The 13,731-nt window shown below is 36.9% G+C and overlaps 1 protein-coding gene across 2 annotated transcripts in view; it reads right to left on the reverse strand.

The window, feature by feature from the left end:
* igdcc4 (immunoglobulin superfamily, DCC subclass, member 4) overlaps positions 1-12,506 on the reverse strand; it is a 112,251-nt gene extending 99,745 nt beyond the window's left edge. For both annotated transcript variants that reach the window (XM_052150505.1, XM_052150498.1), the window contains exon 1: positions 12,228-12,506. In XM_052150505.1, the coding sequence (XP_052006465.1) occupies positions 12,228-12,294 (67 nt within the window). In that variant the 5' untranslated portion in view covers positions 12,295-12,506. The remainder of the gene's footprint in view (positions 1-12,227) is intronic.
* Positions 12,507-13,731: the final 1,225 nt, after the last annotated feature.

Consider the following 13,731-nt stretch of genomic DNA (forward strand, 5'->3'; position numbering starts at 1 on the left):
TGTAATAATTTAATAGATGTTGTCACAGTCCAGAACACTTTAGTAGGGCCCCGAGATGGCTCAATCCTGCAACAGGTCAGGCTAATGGCTGTTTTCAGACATATCAACACAACAATAACTAATATATGGTAAAAACAAGGTTTTAAATAGCCCAGTTGGTGTCTTTCTTATATTTACGATCAGCCTTTCACCTCTGTGAATTAATAGCTTTTTTCTGTTTTGTCAATGTAATTACTGCAGTCTTTTAGAAAGACAAACCTTAAAGAGGTGATTCAGGAAAAAACACAAGAGCTGAGACAGGCAGACTTTGCCAAGCTTTAAAGTACTGAAAGCCAAACACCTGGTGAAACGGCAAGGTTATAAACCTTTTATGGATCTGCTTTTATTAATTATCTTCACACCCTGTTTCAAAGTAGAGAATTGTATTATAGTCAGTATCTGACATGTTTCAAACTCCTGCTCTGACAAAAAAAAAAACCTTGCAAGTGGTTTGGATGTGGGTGCATGCCTATGCCCACAATCTGACTCTTCCTTAGTGATACACTGCTCCCCTTTCTGAGGCATGCCTGCCCACCCCACTTTGAGCCCTCTTGTCTGGTCATATGACCAAGTGGACAGCAGCACGGAATGGAAGGAATGCGATTATATGACTGTTTACCCAACCAGTGTCATGAGGAATAGACCCTGCTTCACACATACACTTACCAATGCATACATTAACGCGCCACAATAAAAAACGCACCCACTAACATGTTTTCTCAAACGATCACTCAACGAAATCAAATTATACCCTGGACATTCTCTGCTTTCTTTTTTGCATGGACACAGACAACAAGCAACATGTTATAATACAATATAGACACAGATGAGCCACAACATTAAAACCACCTGCCTAATATTGTGTAGGTCCCCCTTGTGCCGCCAAAACAGCGTCAACCCACATCTCAGAATAGCATTCTGAGATGTTATTCTTCTCACCACAATTGTACAGAGCAGTTATCTGAGTTACTGTTGATTTTGTCAGTTCAAACCAGTCTGGTCATTCTCTGTTGAACTCTCTCATCAACAAGGCATTACTACCCACAGAACTGCCACTCACTGGATGTTTTTTTGTTTTTGGTACCATTTGGTACCAGGAAAACATAGGCCTACAGTGAATCGCTGTAAATTACACATGGCTTTGAAACTGTTCTGTTTTCTTCTGTTGTTGTAATGTATATACATAAGAGTAGAGCTCTCGTAGAGACAGAGCCAGCAGTCATAGATCATAGATCAGAGGGTTCTTCAAACATCCATTACATATGCACCAAATTAACTTAATTAGGATTCAGTTGTCTAATAAAAGCAAATACAATTATGAATGGAAAAGATTAATAATAAAAATTTTACTTTATGGTAAAAATATTCTCTAGGCTCTTTGCTAAGAGGCCCTTGGCAAGGCTTGAATGTTCTTGTCAGTTTGTATGTAAGCAAACAAGTAAATTATCAACAAATAGTGCAGGGAATGCATTACTGTTTGACAGCGTAGTGTGCACCATACGTATCACAACTCTGCTAAAAACATGCATTTATATGCTTATGCTAAAGTCTGCCCTGCATTCGTATTCTAAAAGTGTATGTTTGACAGACAAGAAAAACATTGAAAATTTTTAAAGTTGTTAAATGGTTAAAACCATTTCTAATTATTAATAATAAAGGTGTCAAAATTAACGCGTTGACCCATGCGATTAATAAAAAAAGTTTAACGGATACATTTTATGTGATTAACACATTTACCATTAATACAGTAAGAACACTGGTCGGAATGGCGGAACCTTTGCAACGTGTCCGATCAGAGACATTACACTGACACACACACCACAAACACATGCAGTAATGATTCACTGTTTAATGATAAAGTGAAGGGGAAAGGAGCTCTCAACGTTATTTGTTGTACAAAATAAGCCTAGATGGAGCTTGTAACAGAAATTAAGTATTTTTCAGTCTAAGTAATGTGCATTTTAATTACCACAGAAGTATTGCCTGTCCCCAAAATGCAGATTGAGACGTTTTGTTTGAAAGCGCTTTTCATGTGGAATCAAAAGTGGCACTCAATACTGGCGTTGACACCCTGACGTGAATCATGAATGCGACTTCACGACTGCTGTAGCAATGTGGATAGCATATGAAAATCTGCGATTAATTGCGATTAACTACGAAAAATTATGCAATAAATTGCAATAAAAGAAATGAATCGTCTGAGAGCACAAATGTATAACTTTCGTCCATCATTCCTCCCTTTGTTCATCTTTTCATCTCCCTTTGACCCTTCTGAGGTTCAGTTTTTGGTCAAGCAACATGCTGATAGATTTTTACAGCTGTTATCCAGGTCACAGTATCCCTGAAGTCCATGTGTACAAAAATTGAACTCAAATAGGCATTGCAACACAGAACAAAGAGAACTAAGCACTCTGTGTTCTGCTTTGCATACCTATCAACATACTGCAGATGGCCAAGAAGTTATCAAACATTTATACATGTATAATATGTGCATTATCAAACATAAACAAGAGTTGTTATATAATTGGTTTTACATGGTTTATATCTGCTTGTATATGCATACAAAATTAAAACATTCAGTATATTAAAGAGAAGGAATCTGTTAACCTTTCCTAGGGTTAACAATCTGTGGCAGACCTTTGAAAAGACTGACAGGAAGTAGGATAATGTATAACTTCCTTGTACAACCCATACTCAACTCATGATTGACCATACCACTGACCAGCAATGGCCCAGCAAATGTGAAATAACTAGAGGCTTGTTTTTGTTTTAATATAACCACAAATATCCAAACCCCAAATAGAGTCAACAATTATAAAGCAGAATGTCACTCTCACAAGGTTGGTACTTTTATACTGTACCCACGCAGGGTTGAAATCAGGGGGACAACTGTGGACGTTGTCCTGAGCTCTGTAATGAGGGGATCTCACTCAGGTCCTCTATGGTCTACTCTTCTCATAGGGCCCAGGGTAAGGGTGGCCAACCCACAAAATGTTGTCAAAGGTCCTTTGAATTTTAGAGACGATACTGTGCCCACGGCACCTTTATGTGTAATATTCAAATGTAGATATGCTCTCATAGTTGGCAGTGCCACATTCCAAAATCTCAAAGCCTGAAAAGAACAAAGACTGAGATACATCAAAAACCACCCCTCAACCAGCACCTTAAATAGACAGCAAAACAGAAAACCCATAAGGGGAAAGACTTTATGACTTTCATGAGTCGAGACAACAGAAGCTAGACAGAAATGCTGATAATGTTTAGCATGAAGATTAACTCAAAAGTTCATTGTATGATTTAATAAATTAGATGAATGCATACATAATATTTGTTCTGACTGAGTTCTGCTGCTTATTTCAGAGTAGGACAGGCAAACAACAGAAGGCCCTTTTCCACCACTGGGCGGAATGGTTGTTTTTCTGTACTGATCCTGGCTTGTTGGAACGTTAGTTTATTTTTTCAGTGTGATGCTGCGAAATCCGGATTAAAATTGACTCACTGCGCAAGTGAGTTGCCACATCGTCACAACAGTCATTCCACCAGCTCGGTTCTCTGTCCTGAGTTCGTTTAACTATCCATGTTGAGAAATCCGTGCGGGGAACAGTTTGTAATCATACACTGAAAAAAAATATTCCTTGCTTCAGCAAATAAATTAATAATAAACTGATTTTATTGAAAAGGCAATGCTGTCAACGTTCCTTAATTATATGCTATATGTGTGACACAAGATATTGAGCTTATGCTATACTCGTAATAATAAAGAAACTTTGCTAATTATTTTGAGTGAAGTGACAATAATCTGAAGTTTAGTAAACCCAGACACAATTTTTACGATTCCTTGGGAATCCACATGATGCAGAATGTAATTGAATTCTAAGCAAGCATATTTGGGGCTGGCTGCCATTTAGGATGAGGAGTGCTCGTGGTGGACAACACAAAGTGTTTGCCAAAAAGTTCAAAGGTAACTTACTTTAAACATAGTGTGAAATCAGTAGAGGTTTTTGTTTGTTTGTTGTTGCTATCAATTTTCTGTGTATTCAAGTTTCTATTCGCTTAAAAAAATTGTTAATTTACATTACTTTTCATTTGCAAATTGACAGTATATTAAACGTTTGTTTGCATGAGGCTAATTAGATTTAGTAAATTTTCACAGTCGAACAAACACAAAGGAGCCCGCACATTACTCTTCATCTTCAACCGCTGCTCAGGGCCTTCAACTACATCTCCTCAAACTCAACAAACAACGGGTAATTCAAGTAAGTTAATTGCATTTACACAAATTTAAAATGTTTCTTGCAAACTTCAAATTGTACATCTTGAAACAAGCTAACATTTTCCGAGTGTTGGTTTATATTCAGCTAAGCTTCATCAATTGCATCTACAGTTTTAGCATTCAGTTAGTGTTTGAGACGACATGAATAAATACATCAATATCATGAGAAGCATAAATTTCGGTCTCTGTAATGAGTTTCACAGTTGTGATTGCCGCTTGCCTTAAACGACTTTGAGCTTATCAATGACAATAATTCATATTCTGTATGTGGCGCTTACACCATACTTTTCTCATGGGAAAATACTGTGCTTTCTCATTGTCGGGCAGTGGCAGAGAATTCACACAGATTTTTCACCGGAGAGACAGTTAATCTTCAACTGCTTCTCAGGTCTCACTCACGCGACAGAAACTCAGCAGGCAACAGTAAATCGCTTTTCTACATTTTCCATGCAAATGTCTCATTGAACCCCTTCGTCTTAAAGGGAAACCAGCTTACATTAGCTGAGTGTTGGTTTATGTTCACTTTTCAGCTTAATGAAATTATTTTAGTAGTTCACCAAAAATGCTATTTCTCTTGTCATTTGGCCTTCTCACCCCTTATGACTTCTCAAACTCATATGAATTTCTGTCTTCTGTGGAACACAAACCAACATTTCACTCAAGTCATATGGATTACATTGATGCTGCCTTTATGGAGCTTGAAAGATTTTAACCTCACTGACATTATAAGGACAAACACACATCATATATCCTTCAAAAATCTTTGTTTCTGTTCCCCTGAAGAAAGCCAAATGAGTTTGACATGGCATAAGACTGCTTAAATGATTAGAGAAATATAATTTTTGGTTTGCCTCAAGGAGACACCCTGATATCAACATGTAAGCTGGTTTGTAAAAAAGAGTCACATTATAAGCATAATATGATTGCAATATGTAGCCGGGTTTGCTGCAGCTATAACTTAAAGAAGAGTCATCAAGTTTTCCAAGGCAAAAAAAAAAGTTAGGAAACACATTTGGATGACATTATTCATATTTATATAGCACCATTTAAACATATCCACTGACATTCATATAAATGTATGCATTTGGTACAGTGGTTGAATAGCTGAGTGCTTCAAATGAAAATTCTCTCATAATTTACTCACCCTCATGCCATCCCAGATTAAAAACTAAGATTATTAGAAGAATATTTCAGCTATGTTGGTCCTCACAATGCAAGTGAATGGTGATCAGAACTTTGAAAGTACAAAAAGCACATAAAGGTAGTAGTAAAGATATGAACACGACTCCAGTTTTTTTAATCTATGTCTTCAGAAGCGAAATTAAAGGTGTGGGTGAGAAACAGATAAAAATGTAAGTCATTTTTAATATGAATTTTCCTCCCTGCCCAGTAGGTGGTGAAATGCACAAAGAATGTGAATCCCCAAAAACAAGAGAAGACAAATATGAAAGTGTAAGTGGAGATTGATAGTAAAAAAAAAGTACTTAAATATTGATCTGTTTCTCAACCACACTTATCATATCACTTCTGAAGACATGGATTCAACCACTGGAGCCATATGGATTACTTAATACCACCATAATGTGCTTTTTGACCACCAGTCACTTGCATTGAATGTACCAACAGAGCTGAGATATTCTTCTAAAAAACGTTGTTTTTGTTCAGCATAAGAAAGTCCTACACATCTGGGATGGCATGGTGGTAAGTATATGAGAGAATTTTGTTTTTGGGTGAACTATCCCTTTAAACATCACTTTACCTTTTACTCTGTATGAGTATGGCACAGTATTTTAAGTAAACATTTTGAATGTAAGCTCGTTAATTTGGCCATATCAGCTACGTTTTTTAGGTAACATTGCTTAAAATTCCAAGTGGAATTTTCTTAAAAAGTGGGATGTAAAAATGATGCATTATATTTTTAAGCAAATCCAGCACATACATTTTTTTCCCCCCAAAAAAATTGCTACTGGAACCATTACTCGCAGTGCTCAGAACCATTTAGTCCGAAATGGGGTTTGATGTATCAGGAACTGCCCTCGCCTTAATAATTCTTTGAAAAAAAATAAGAAACTTTATATGTATAGTAAGTTAACCAATAAAAACATTTATTAAAAAAAAGCTAATATATGCCACCCATTTTGACCACTCTGAATATTTGGTTATTAATTCTACACTTTTGTGACGAGGAGGAGGCCGTGGACGGGCCGTGAGGGTACATGGCCGGCGCTGAATTAGCTGGAGAGCGAGATAAAGGGGAGTCAGAGACTCCAGTTCGAGAGAGAGATGCACGCGGCCACGCTGCATGTGTGTGTCCATATTTGTTTTATATTGTTTTTAGTTGAGTTTTACCATTAAACCTTTATTTTGACTGATCAGCCAGTTACCGCCCCCCTCCTTGCCCACCTTGATCTGTTACAATGTTGAAAATATCTTTGAAGTATAAAAGACCAAAAACAGTGGAATCGGGTATGAATGTCACTATATATAATGCTACTAATGAATGTTACTATAGATATAGTGATTTCAAAGACATTCTCTTCAGTCTACAGTTTGTGTAATTATTGAAAATCCCTCTTTGGGGAATTAAACCATATTAAGACTTTTTAAAGAAGAGGGAAAATTAGGTCATGAAGGGATGCTTAATGGAGGTAATGGCAGAAGTGCTGCAGCAGTACCAAAGAAAGATTACACAGCAGATCTAATGATGAGGCTGAAAATAAATGCTATGGAGCACAAAAGAATAAGGTACTTGTATCCAGGGGAATCATTCATTCACAGGCGCTGGAGGGAAAAAGGGGGTGGGGAGTGGTCAGGGTGCTTATCCAAAGACTATATACCTTTTTTCACCCCTTTCCTTTCTGTGAGACATGCCGCTCTGCAGTGATGAAAAACTGATCAACACATTGCGGAGCCTCACAGTTCGAGTGCCTGTGAGGCCATGTTTACTCACCCTCATGCCATCCCTTATGTGTAAGACTTTAATTCTTCTGCTGAACACAAATTAAGATTTTTAGAAGACAACTTCAGTTTTGTAGGTCCATACAATGTGAAGTTATCCATAAGACTACAGTGGTTAAATCCATATCTTCCAAAGCAATATGATAGGGTTGGGTGAGAAACAGATCAGGTCATTTTTTACTATACATTTTCCTCCCTGCCCAGTAGGTGGTGATATGCACAATGAATGCAAATTGCCAATAACAAAATAAGAATGTTAAATTGAAAATGGAGATTGGTAGCAAAAAATATCTTTTTCTCAACCACATTTGTCATATTTCTTCTGAAGAAGTGGATTTAACCACTGGAGTCAGTTATGCTGCCTTTATGTGCTTTTGAAGCTTCAATATTTTGGTCACCATTCACTTGCATTGTATGGACCTACAGAGTTGAGACATTCGTCTAAAAATCTTTTGTTTGTGTTCAGCAGAAGAAAGAAAGTCATACACATATGGGATGGCATGAGGGTGAGCAAATGAGATCATTTTCGGGTGAATAATTATTTTAAGATGTGTCCTACACCTTCCCTTGAATTTTAAACACAAATTTAACATTTTAAAATTGTGTATTTCCTTCTTACCTTTTGTGTTTATCTCTGGGTTACAATTTGTTTGTAGTCTATAATTAAAATTCATTATTTGCCTAATATTGCTTATGTATCTAACTATGTTTCAAACCACACACACAACTCTTGTATAATGCCCAATTAATCATAACAATTCATTAGTTGTATCTCTCTAAACTCTACTGGAATTTATTCAAGGACCATTTAACCATCATCGTTAATCTCAGAGGTAACAGCTTTAGTTTTATTTTCCTCATTTAAACAATATTTTTTTTTTTTACATTTCAGATTTCAAAGGGATTTTTTTTCCATTATTTACTGTACATTATAAATTCACTTCACACATACAAAAATATTTTAGCTTTAAATGTTAAATGTTCATTTTGAAAAAGTTCTGATATTCTTGAATTCCTAATACAACTGAAACAAATTTGATTGTATTCTACTTGTTTATAAGGTTTCCAATGATTCATTATGATTTTATTTCATAAATTGATATTGATATCAATTGATTTTTCATAAAAGTATCATGGCAAAGCAAGAGCTCTATTTATGGATCTGAAGAGAGTGAGAGAGAGACCCCAAATCACCCACATGACTCACCAGCATCAATTACCATTCTGAGTTCCCACACACACACACACACACACACACACACACAACAACAACATTCCTTATTCTCTCAGGAAACCTGGCACAGCCTAAGGGAAGCCCACTTTACTCAGAAGAGGGGTTTGTCATTTTCTAAAGTGAAAATTTGGGTACAAAGTTTGGCTGACAAGAGCTACAAGTTGCAGTGAGGGAATATGGATGCTTTGCTTGTGACTTTCGAAGTCTCTGGAAAGATCAACCTGAATAACCAATAACCTTGAACTCATTCTGACAAGGGAAGTACTGACCCTATACCACCCATCCTTCTCCCAGTCATGTATTTGTAGCATCTATTGTAGTGACACCTTTCAAAAGTCAGCATTTCTCCACATTACAGTTTATTCCCAATAGACAAGTCTCTGAGTTTTGCTAATGAGCTCTTATGTTATGTTAAATCAGAGGCATTCTGTCCTGCTCCAGCAGATCTAATAGCTACATTTCAGGCAAGTTTATTACACCCAAAAAGCTGGTTCAGGTGTTTTTAGTAAGAAATGAGACTACAATTTTGGTAAGATTTCCAGGAGCTGGACTGAGCATCCACATCCTAAATATTGTGACATGAGAGCAAAAACAAACTTCAGTGTTAGGCTATTTCCTTTACCAGCCAACCAAGAATAATTTACATGGGAATAATTTACAGTTTCTGCCTCTCAGTTAATTAAGCATAAGCATCTGCAATATTAATGAGCTAGCAAGTAGAAATTATCAAATTATCAGCCAAGTAAAGTTGCAAATCATTTTCATTATAGGCTGTGCTACAGATGATCAAAGATGATGATTAATGCTAAATCACAAGCTCAATCAAAGTCTGTTTTTAACTCAACTGATACTTCATGCTCTCTTCAGATGTTCACCACTGACCAACTCAATTGTTTATAAGTATTACTATTGTATATTGCAATATAATAATAATGTAATGATAATGATGATTAAAAAAAATAGATCTCTTAAAGATAACTCAAGTGCAAACATCCTACAGTAACTCTTTCTATTGGTAGATCTACATCTACATTTGCAACAGTAATTATTTTGTCCAAATTGTACAGCCCAGTAGTGCTGCATGATTAATCAAATCGCAATCGCGGTGTCAGCCTGTGTGATTATATGACGGCAAAATGCTGCGATTATATTAAATAAATAAGTTCATGTGTGGACGTGACAGCCCATTCTCTCTGAGAGCTGTTTGCCCATTTTCTACACCGCTAATAAAGATGACCAGTCAGTCTCAGTTTAGGGAGTAGCACGTGTGGTCATGTCTACATGTAACAATATATATGTTATATATATTGTTGTTGTTCTTGTTGTGTGTGTGTGTGTGTGTGTGTGTGTGTGTATATATATATATATATATATATATATATATATATATATATATATATATACACACAACAACAACAACAAGAGTTTCAGTGATTTGATTGAGTGAACCACACTTTTATATCCAGTTTCCTTTTCAAAAGAGTTTATAGAAAGTATATGTTACATCCTGATTAAATGTCCCTGTTTGTTTGGACAATCTTATTTTCTTGAAAATCGTATGTTCTTATTTATTGTTCTATTTTATTTAAGTGTAATATTGTGAAAATAAGTTTGCAGTAATGCCAAGATATTATTTAATTTTGTAAAAATATTTTGATTTGAAAACACTGCATTTATAGTTGTTGCTGTTGCTAGTTTGTATGTTTGAGTTGAAAAATACCATTTGTTTATTATATCGCAATCGCATATCGCAATATTAACCTCAATAATCGCAATATTACTTTTTTCCCAAATCATGCAGCCCTACAGCCCAGTATATAAATTGTTCTCAAATGACAGAATAATTAAGGAAACCTTTAATTGTGAAAATGATAATCATGATTATTTTGCTCAAAATTTTAATTACGATTATTAATCACGATTATCGTTTTCACCATTATCGTGCAGCCCTAACGGAAATCTGCATGCAGGTCATACGCAGTTGTTTAAAAATAGTACAAATATAGGACAATTAGCAATGCTTTATGATAAAACATTGAAGTTTACATGAGCAATTTAAGATGAATGTAAGAACTAGACCCAGTTGCAAGAAACTACTTAAATAAAAGGTTTCCTCAATAAAAACGTTTTACAACGTTCAAAACAAGCAAGTACAACCCCCTAATTATGTATACCATGATCAATGGAAACGGGTAAAGGCTTCATGCTGCAGATCTGTCAATTAGCACAGGATACGTCATCACCCATACGTCTATTTGCTGTGTGTTTATATCTAGAAGACATATTTTTAACGTTGTTTGCTCATCTGCAGTACATCTATAAGACATATGTCAATAAGTATGTCTCAGATGTCTATAAGACCTTCATCAGATGCCTTTCAGAGGTTTATTATTTACAATGTTTGTAAATCTGATCTTTTTAAGACGTTTAGCAGAAGTTAAATGCTTTCCAGATATAAAAATCTGAAACAAACATCTCGGAGTTGTACGTGTGCTACAGTATCTGGGTAACAATTCTAAAGTAAGTACAAAAGTAGTAGCCTGTTTGAAATGTTTTAATAAACAAATCAACTAGTTTAACAACATTAGAAGAGTCACCCTACAGGTTGTGAACAGAGATTTCGCATACACTTTTTTTATGAAATTGATCACATGTACATCCAGCACCACTGTAAATCATCTACCCTATCAGCTGTAGCACTGGGCCTGAAATCGTTAAAGATGAGACTGTGTTCTGACCGCTGTCATGGCCAGATTTTCCTCAAAAACGACAACGGTGAAACGAGGACATCGGTGGATGCAAGGAGTTGCCCATGTGTTTCAGTGCTTTTCTTTGTTATGGAAATAAGGTGTTTGGATAAGTCGCCCTGACCACTCCCCAGCCCTTTTTCATCAAGCGCCTGTGAATGAATGACTCCCCCCGGATTCAAGTCGCTGATTCTTCCCTGAGGCTCCTGTATTAAACAGCGGTCATGGATCATGTCAACAAACAAAAAAAATCTATCTTACAAAACTATAGGCATCATAAAAATAGGTTGCAACACATTAAGCACTGTTTTTATAACTACTAAATCAAAATATTTGATTACTGAACATGTCTCGCGAAAAACTATAACGCTCTTGTTCCAAAACAGCCCCAATAGTTTCCCCGCCACGAAGTTATTGAGGTTGACAATTAAGTCCACACTCATATCTTCCAAAGGTTACTTTACTGTCCTACACTCCCAAACTAGTGCCCACCACTACATATCTGCCACTCGGAGCAAGCATACTGTCTACTCTTCATGTAGTTATTTTGTTATTACCATTATGATGAATAATTATTACTACTTTAAATTGACCAAACCGCTCTGTAATTGAGCGCATAATATTATTTGCAAAATGTAGGTTTGCATTTGGCTTTATTGTGATAAAAAGTTGTACCCACAACCATTTCCACAAATATTACCAAGCATGTACTTCAGAGGGATGTTGTAGCCTATGTTGAGATAGCTGTGTTTGTGTATAGGCTTTAGGCTACCTAAGAAATATAAAAAACGTGGTTAAGTAAAGCAGACAAAACGCTGCAACAAGCAATATGCAATCTCTCTCTCTCTCTCCCTCCAGCCCCTCTCTACTCACATGTCCTAACAGATAAAAAGAAATATACAAATACCAGAAACAGAGACAACTTTAAAGACGCTGCATGGGAAAATACTCAATGTTTTCTGTAGCTTTTAATTACCTTGCGAGGATAATCCACAGTAACCCAGATAAAGTAGACAGAAGAACCAGATTTTCTCCACCGCCATGTACAGCTTTGGGTTTCCAGCAGCGGGTAAAGCAGAGTGTGCTTTATATGACCGCTATAACATTTAATGGAATTCGGGCGACGCAGAATCTCCTGTTTTAATTACTTGTGCGTATTTCACGTATATCCCTGTCGCGTGTTCCCCCCTATACCTACAAACATAGCATGGTTGTATCAGTCGGGAAGAGTCGTCGTGTCTCTCAGCACCTCATCGCCATGTTGTGTCCAAATGTGTGTGTGTGTGTGTGTGTGTGTGTGTGTGTGTGTGTGTGTGTGTGTGTGTGTGTGTGTGTGTGTGTGTGTGTGACACATACACACACACCAGTCGGTCCCGCTTTCGGTGTCCACTGGAGCTGCATGAAACGCTGCCAGTATCCTCACACACCCTTTACATACACATGCAGCTCCACGCTGGAATTCCTACAACCCGCGAACGCACTGACTTACCCATGTTAAATTGACATGTTGCACTTCAGTGACTGATTCAGCAGGCAACGGTTAGTAGCAGGCAGAAAGGACATGTGCTGATATAATTATTTGCACGTCCCAATTTCTTAGATGTATTCTTAAAGCCTATATTTAGTAAAACATTACTTGCAACTTCAGTATATCAGTATAATATGGGGCGATAAGACACACTAAATTCATTTTTCCATTATGACAGAACACCACAACAATAGCATAACGTCAATAACATTAACTTGATAATTTATTTGGAAGTCATAGATTCAGTTGAGTGCAACAAGACACATACACCATCAGGGTTGCAGGACCCTCTGTGCCATGACCTTCAAAGGAGCTGAGAGAGAGCATTCTCCCTCTCCTGGTGTCTGAGGGGGCGAGAGATCACATGTGCATTCATGTCATGTGCTCCTACAGGCTAAGGATCCCTCTCCGCCTGGACACTGACACAGGCTGTGTGCTCAGGAGTCGGTACACCTACTTGATCAGGAGAGGGGAATTAATGTGTTGCTTCGCAAATTCTCCATCATGTGTTGATATACTGCGTGAACAGCAATTTGCTTAGCCGATTGATAAAGTTGATTGGTAAACGGTTTGCCAGAATATACATTGACCTTACTGTTTCTAAAACACAAACTGCCAGCTGGAGTCAGATTGACCATGCAGACGCACAGTGGACAGAACCAAGGTATACAACTCATATGTCTGACACTGTGCATATATTCTTTTCAATAAAGTTAAAGGAGTTGTTAACTCAAAAATTACAATTCTGTCATCATCATTTACCCTCACGTGTTCCAAACCCATATGACTTTCTTTCTTCCGTGGAACACAAAAAGAGAGATATTAGGAACTGACAGCCTCAGTCATCATTTACTTTCATTGTATGAAAAGAATACATAAAAACATACATAAAACATAACTTCTCAGTTACTGTCATAACCTACATTCCCTGATGGAGGGAACGAGACATTGT

This window comes from Xyrauchen texanus, chromosome 2 (genome assembly GCF_025860055.1).
Source record: "Xyrauchen texanus isolate HMW12.3.18 chromosome 2, RBS_HiC_50CHRs, whole genome shotgun sequence".
In the NCBI taxonomy this organism is placed as follows: Eukaryota; Metazoa; Chordata; class Actinopteri; order Cypriniformes; family Catostomidae; genus Xyrauchen; species Xyrauchen texanus.